This window comes from Priapulus caudatus, unplaced genomic scaffold (genome assembly GCF_000485595.1).
Source record: "Priapulus caudatus unplaced genomic scaffold, Priapulus_caudatus-5.0.1 Scaffold446, whole genome shotgun sequence".
In the NCBI taxonomy this organism is placed as follows: Eukaryota; Metazoa; Priapulida; class Priapulimorpha; order Priapulimorphida; family Priapulidae; genus Priapulus; species Priapulus caudatus.
In genome coordinates this window covers 103,704-111,226 of record NW_014577507.1, presented here as the reverse complement: position 1 = coordinate 111,226, position 7,523 = coordinate 103,704, and the positions used below count along the sequence as shown (strand labels likewise).

The 7,523-nt window shown below is 43.5% G+C and overlaps 1 protein-coding gene across 1 annotated transcript in view; it reads left to right on the top strand.

The window, feature by feature from the left end:
• Window positions 1-2,657, top strand: part of LOC106810497 (elongation factor G, mitochondrial-like) — a 45,043-nt gene extending 42,386 nt beyond the window's left edge. The window contains 1 exon segment of the mRNA XM_014813877.1: window positions 1,545-2,657. Within this exon segment, the coding sequence (XP_014669363.1) occupies window positions 1,545-1,727 (183 nt within the window). The 3' untranslated portion in view covers window positions 1,728-2,657.
• The last annotated feature ends 4,866 nt before the right edge of the window (window positions 2,658-7,523 follow it).

Here is a 7,523-nt window from a genome sequence, read left to right as displayed (position 1 = left end):
AGAGGAGGAGAGAGAGGAGAGATGAGGAGCGCGGGCGGGAGGTGAGAGAGAGTGGGAGGAGAGGAGCAGAGAGAGAGGCGGACGATGATGAGAGAGAGAGTGAGAGAGATGAGATGAGGAAGAGAGATGGAAGAGAGGAAGAGAGACGAGAAGGAGAGAGAGATCGAGAGAGAGAAGAGAGAGAGGAGAGAGAGAAGAGAGGAGAGAGAGAGAGGAGAGAGAGGAGAGGAGGGAAGAATAGGGAGGAGAAAGAGAGGAGCGGAGGGGGAGAGATGGGAGAGAGGAAGAGGAGGACGGGGATGCAAGGGGAATGCACAAGGAGAGAGAGAAGAGAGAGAGAGGTGAGGGGAGAGAAAGAGAAGAGGGAGACGGGAAGGAGGAGGGTGAGATGGAGAGGGAGGAGAGATGGGGAGGAGAGGAGAGGAAGGGGAGAGATGAGAGGAGAGAGGAGAGAGAGAGGGAGAGAGAGAGAGGAGAAGAGAAGGTAGGAGGAGGAGAGAGGAGAGGGAGAGGAGAGAGAGAAGAGACAGAAGAGAGGAGGAAGAGAGAAGAGAGAAGAGAGAGGGAGAGAGAGGAGGGAGAGAGATAGAGAGAGAGAGAGAGAAGGAGAAGAGAGAGAGAGAAGAAGAGAGAGAGAGAGAGAGAGCAAGAGGGAGAGAGAGAAGAGGAGGAGAAGAAGGAGAGAGAGAAAGAGAGAGAAGAGAGAGGAGGAAGAGAAGGAGAGAGAGAGAGAGAGAGAGAGAGAGAGACGAGAGGAGAGAGAGGAGATGAGAGATGAGTAGATGACAGAGCATGAGAAGAGGGAGAAGATGAGCACGAGAGAGCAGAGAGAGAGGAGATGAGAGGAGAGAGACGAGAGATAAGAGCACGAGACGAGAGGAGGAGGGAGAGAGAGAGAGGAGAGAGAGGTTGAGAGAGACGAGAAGGGAGAGAGAGAGAGAGAGATAAGAAGAGAGAGAGATGATGAGATGAGAGAGAAATTGATTGTCCTCTTTCCCTCTCGCCCTCTTCTTTTATCCACTCTTTGACGCTCTTCTCTCTCGCCACTGCCTTCCTTTGCGAAAGGTGGAGGAGATGCAAGAGATGAGGAGAGAGAGAGAGAGAAAAGACAAAGAAAGAGAGAGTACAACGTACGAGAGAGTGAGCTGTGAGCCGAGCAGACGAGAGAGAGAGAGGATATGAGAGAGCATGTGAAGGGAAGAGAGAGCGAATGAGAGAGAAGCAGAGAGAGACAGATGATATGAGTAGTACGAGCTAGGTTGTCTGATCGCAGCAAGCATGAGAGATCGAGTGTGATCAGCAAGAGAAGAGAGAGCACGCGCCGAAGCTGCAAGCATGAGAGCAAGAGACGAGAGTAGCGATAAGAGAAAGAATGAGAGAGACAACGAGGGAGAGCGAACGCGGCGATGGGAGGGTGCTCTTGATTCGTTTGGCAGGCAGTGAGTTTAGCATCAGAACACCTGCCGTCAGGTGAGCCCTGTCGCTCTGCGGCACTTGTTATTTTTTATTTTTTCAATTATTTTCTGTTTGTGGTTTTGCCCCAGGTGCCGTTGAATGACATGTTTGGTTACGCGACGGAACTGCGCTCTGCCACGCAGGGGAAGGGGGAATTCAGCATGGAGTATGTGAGGTATGCGCCTTGCAAGCCAGCGGTGCAGGAGCGCCTCATACGGCAGCACCATGAAGAACAAGACGTGGGCGCGTCGAAAAAGAAACAGAAAAATTGACGACAGTTCTAAGCCATCTAGTCTATGTACAGTAAGTAGATATGTTTGGAGTGTGCATGGTGACGAACCTGTAGACGATTCGTGTATAACATGATACTGTTGTTGACAAGTTTGCTCCTGTTTGTACTGGAAGGTCATTGTGCGAATGAACATATGCGATTGTGCAACAACTGCAAAGTTGTGAACGGTAATTTCATTGACAATTCTGCGATATTTTTTATTTTTATCACGTCCTGAAATAAAGTTCTGGATTCGTCCCGATTCATTTCTCTACTTCTAGGTAAATATGTAAATGGTCTAACACTAAAGAATATCTTGCCATTGACTTTCAACAAAGGTTTCACTTTCAAAAACTCCAAAATATTTGTGGTTATGTAATTATCTGTCAACCCATTTTATTAACCCAAGTGATCAAGTGCGCTATAGAATCAATATCAAGCTATGATCGTGGTATGATTCTATCATTTCATTTCCATAAATGTCAGCAGATTTTTAAAATGGATTTATATTGATTTATCTTTTATCATGGTTGTAGTGCAGTAACCGTTGCCATTGCAGCTCGTCTAGCTTCAGCATTCTCTTAGTGAATCTGCTATTGGAATTCTTTATTAGTGAAATATATAGTACTCTAGATATGTGTTCAGTTGGATATTTGAATGTCATGAAATATTTAGATTATTGGAAAATGAACGTCGCGAATCTTCGTAGTTCTGGACTAACGATACTCCATGTCATGCATCTATGCTTACAGAGAACATAATCATATGACTCGAATGATAAAGATGTGTTAGAAAATATTTATTAGGTAAACGAACAATTTCAAGTTAATATACGTTTAAACAAATGCCAGAGAATGATGTTGTTTGTTGTTAATGTGTATGTAATCGAATTAAATCTGTCTGAGTCCGTTGAATTTGGTCGTATATAGAATGTCTGCTGTTTATGACTCCCGACTCCACATAATTATACGCACTAGCCAAAAAACTGATCAAAATGTTTTAATGAGGTACCTGACAGCATACCTATAGGTTGTGGTCAACTAACGGTTTGAAACTAACTTATATATTAACTTATAAAAACACGGACGCGTGTAGATATAGAAAAAGGAATGAGGTGTCAATTGCGAGCTTTCAAGAGTATGTCTCTTCATCAGGCTATATAACAACAACCATGTGTGTGCGTGCGTGCGTGTGTGCGTGCGTGCGTGTATGTGTATGTGTATGTATACGTCAGCTCGGCGTAACTTGTGGAAAACGACGGTGACATTTTGGAAGCGCCACAAGATGTCAATACGCACGTACATGATCTGAGTGCATGCTGTGAGCTCCCTTGGACATTCCCAGGATGATCTCCACTCCCCTTCTCTTTTCAAGAAACCAAGACTCGTCATCGAAATATACTCGATGCGAACACACGCTTTTCGACCGTCGACATCAGACATCAATAGAATTTAGTACATGTTTACTATGCATTTGCTTATTTCTTGAAATGTGGTCGGTGCAGCTTTGCAACTGGTGACTGTTGACAATTATCACTTTCTCAGGACTTCAGTGTAAGGTATGTGTATCTTTGTGAGAGCAGACTTTGGACTGCAAATTTTTTCAAATATACTCGGCATAGCAAGGACATTATATTGCAGTTCATTCTTCAGTCTTCAATAGTGGTGTCAGGTATTTACGTGTTAGCACAGCTTGTGCCACGACACTCCGTACAGGCTGCTGTACAAGACATGCCGTATTTCCTGCAGCTGCATCTTCTTGAAGAGCAGTCCTTCTCACAACCACAATACATAATGTCTAGAAGCTCTGATGGTGCTGGAGGTAGGTCAGTCAGTATTGGCAGGTAATAAGCCAGTTCGTAGTTACAGTCTGCGCATACGCGAACTTTGCCACGGATTCTTCCGGGTCAGGTAATTTGTGACAAAATATTTCGTATTTCGACCGTACAGTACACATACGCATGTATCTGTGTCGTTGTAATGCTACAGTCTTCCCGTGTTCATGTACACGTGCGTGGGTACGTGCGCGCGTGTGCACGTACACGTGCGTGCGTCCGTGCGTGCGTGCCTGCTGGCGTGTGCACGTACACGTTGCATCGTGCACTAAACAATGCGTGTGTACACGTACACAGATACATGTTACATATATACGTACTGAACCTGAGAGCTTTCTTGCCGCACTCACGAGATTTCATCCAATTTTGTCAACAAATGACCAGTGACCTGCTAGAGCGTCACACACCCCTTGGCTAACTACGAACTAGCTTATTATTGTCCACCACTCGCCATCCCCATTCATCCAGTGTCATTTTAACTTCTTCTTTCCATTCCATCACGCTTGCGTAATTACATACACGACAGCGTGTGCGTACCTTGCCCGCTGCTGTGATGGACGCAGTACGCGTGTCTCGTGGCTTGCTACGATGGACTATTGCTCTTCATGACGCTTGTTCACAAAAACGCTTTGGTAATTCTCAAGTTCATCTGAAGATTCTAATTTCTTCTATGTCTCGTTCACCTACCATAGAGTGAATTTTGTCCAATAGCTGCCGCTTGACTTTCATTGAAATGTATGAATCACCTCGGCTGCCTTGCGAAACGTGGCTATCATTCCTGAGTTTATCTTCGGACAGCTAGTCCTTTCCTAGAAAAGCCGATATGAATGAGAAGTGCCTCGCCGGGGTATAATCACAGCGATCTGACATGTGCACCAAACACAGCGATATTCTCGAATCACAGATGGTCACCAAGTAGCTCTTTTGCTTGGTTAGCCTGTGGCTATATGCCGGGCAGCCGGCCACCCTAACCCTAACCCTCGCTGTTTACTTGAGAAATCATCCGAAAATTAAAAACTTTGCGGGCATTTGAGGAAATCGAAGGACGTGCTCGGCTGCCGCAGGCATATAGCCACTTTTCGTTGCTTGTTTGTATGCCACATTATCTGGTCTTTTGTGATGGACTGTTTGGTTCAGCTTGTAGCACAGGCACTTGTGAGCGTTTCAATAAAATTATAATGCTAAATGAATGCGAAATCTATTTACTACCGCAGATGGGGTCGTTGTCATATCAGCCTACTACAGATATGCTACCAGATGGTAGTTTAGGTTGTTTAGTATTATGTTTATTATTATTTTAGCTTCACCTGACATCCAAGCGCTGAGCTACTTGCCACTGGTCGTCGTCCGTTCGTACTGTCCGTCCTGTCCGTTTCCAAAAAACATTTTTTTTTTTCGCTTTTCCGGTCTAACGATAAACTCAGGAACCGTTTGGCCACATTGTTTGTGGAAATTGGGAGTATAGTTGTTACTGCTATGCTCCCATATTAAACGTCCTATTTTGAAGCACGCCAGTCGACGTACTTTCGAGCCACGGCAATTTTTTGGCAAAAATGGGAATTGCCATTAGTCAGTTCAGGTTTAACGGATTTTGCTCATTTTTGGTATGTGAATGAATAAGGGCTAGGGGTTTTGACATTTAAAAAAAATTATGCAAATTAGGTAGGGTTTGGCAATTATATAGCATATTATATAGACACAAACAGTCTGTGGTGTCACACTCGTCTGGTTCGTTTTACAAGATTTCATTGACAATATCTTTAATGCAAAATTGGTATTTCCTCTCCACCCTGCCAAATAAAACGTCTATATTAGAGTAAAGATTTACAAAACATGTCGGAACGCAGCAAAACCTATTTATTTCAAACGGCATCGCTACAAAGCGGGTATAGCGCCATCTACGGTCACAAATTGTGATTCATTTTGGTTTATAAATTATTATTGCGATATACAGATGGCAATCGTTTCTATAATGTACGTCGATGGTTGCTCAATTGAAACTGACTTCTTCTTACTCATTTGTGTCCTTTTTTGTGGTGAGCTACAGTGTCATTGACACTTTCATTATATGAGGTACCGGTATGTTTAGGGTTAGGGTTAGTGTTAGGCTTAGGGTACACTTCTGTAGTACAAGTCTGGTACACTTTGTGTATACATATATATGTACCTCGGGTACATATCAGATCTGTAGCACCTGATACGACAACGACCTCTTGAGCTTTACTACCAAAGACAAAGTCTTAATGTTTCTCTAGGCCTACTCTCTTTCACCTATTATTGCCGACAATTTCCTGTAAATGTCGTCCAAATGCTCATCTGCAACACACGCTGGCTGCCGCACGCTAGCTGCTGCACACTGACACATAAATGTACCGGGTATATATTTATGTATAGCTATAGGAGGCATACAACAGTAAGCCTCCGCAATTGTTCACCGTTGCACTATTTCGTCTCTAGAAAAGGCCTTTTTTGGCATTTTTTTCGCCGAAATTCGGCACTAGAGTGCAATAATTTGCATTATGCACGCAAGGTAGATGCCCCGTGGACGTCTAGAAAGCATGCATTAGAAGTAAAATTATTCATGTTGTGTAATTGTGCCATTCCAGCTAGTGGCGTAGCCATGGTCGCCGGTCGGCCATTTTTGTGTATGAAACGGGATCCGACTACTCTGTAGAAATTCGCATCATAGAGCTGGCAAAAGTTTCGAGCGGAGCATAGAGCACGAATCTGTAGTTATTTAACATGAATAAAGTGTATGTTTTGTAAGCGCATTAACAGTGTGCGTATTTTTAATTAATTTCTGTTCGATGCTTATTCAGGCCTGTAGCCTATGGACGTCCTCTACTGTTGTTCAACACCTATAGCCTATAGGCCCTATACAGTATACTATATCACCAGCCGTACTTGTGACAGACTTGTGAAGTTGTAACTTGTGTGTGTAGACGTCTACAGTACCCTTCTTTTCGCTAGGGCCCGAAACCAATAGTGGCAATACATACTTACTGAAAGCTTAGGCATACAATACAATACAATATACAATACAACAAAATAAAACAGTCGCCGCTTCAGTTCTCAAAAATCAGTCGAGAAAACAACAAGAAATTGGCCATTTTCAACACGCTAGCTAGTTTGTTTACATTATTATGTCTCTATTACTAAGCATTTTATGCATGCTCACTTGAAACTGCGCACTCGACGTTCCGAACTCGTTCCAAAATTGACCGCTCTTTCGCTGGCGGCGCTACCATCCAATGACACTGACGACTATGGACGACACTAAGAAATTCCATGATAAAATATGACTCTTTGGCGCCATCTAGTGTAAAAAATAGTCATATTTTTTGAAATTTAATTTTCAAATATGACTCTTTGGCGCCATCTAGTGTAAGAAATAGTCATAATTTCTTAGTCCTATTAGACGGTGGCGCCGCCAGCGAAAGAGCGGTCAATTTTGGAACGAGTTTGGAGTTTCGACTTTCGAGTGCGCAGGCAATTTCAAGTGAGCATGCATAAAATGTTTGCGTGAATGAGTGAACATTGTTGTTTACATTGTAAATGTCAATGCGCCTCCTCGTAACATCGTAATTTCGTAGTAACATAATAGTCTTCAAAGTCCATGAGACTATATTGAAGACTATAAGATTGAAATCTATGAATATGTGAAACTTACTAAAGGTTATCAAGATCATAGACTGATATAGCTCTAGTACTATAGCCCGTGGATAGCTGCCGCAGGCCGGTTCAGGCCTACTATACCTACTATAGCAGGCCTGCGGCAGCTATCCGCGGGCTATAGTACTAGAGCTAAGACTGATAGAGCTCCAGCGGGACCTGGAACGCCTTCACGACTGGGCATCAACTTGGGGCACACAGGCACTTGACTTGGAACGTCTCAATTAAAAAAAATAATGGTAAATAAACACGAAATATATTTAGTACCAGTACCAAAGTCTTAATGTTTCT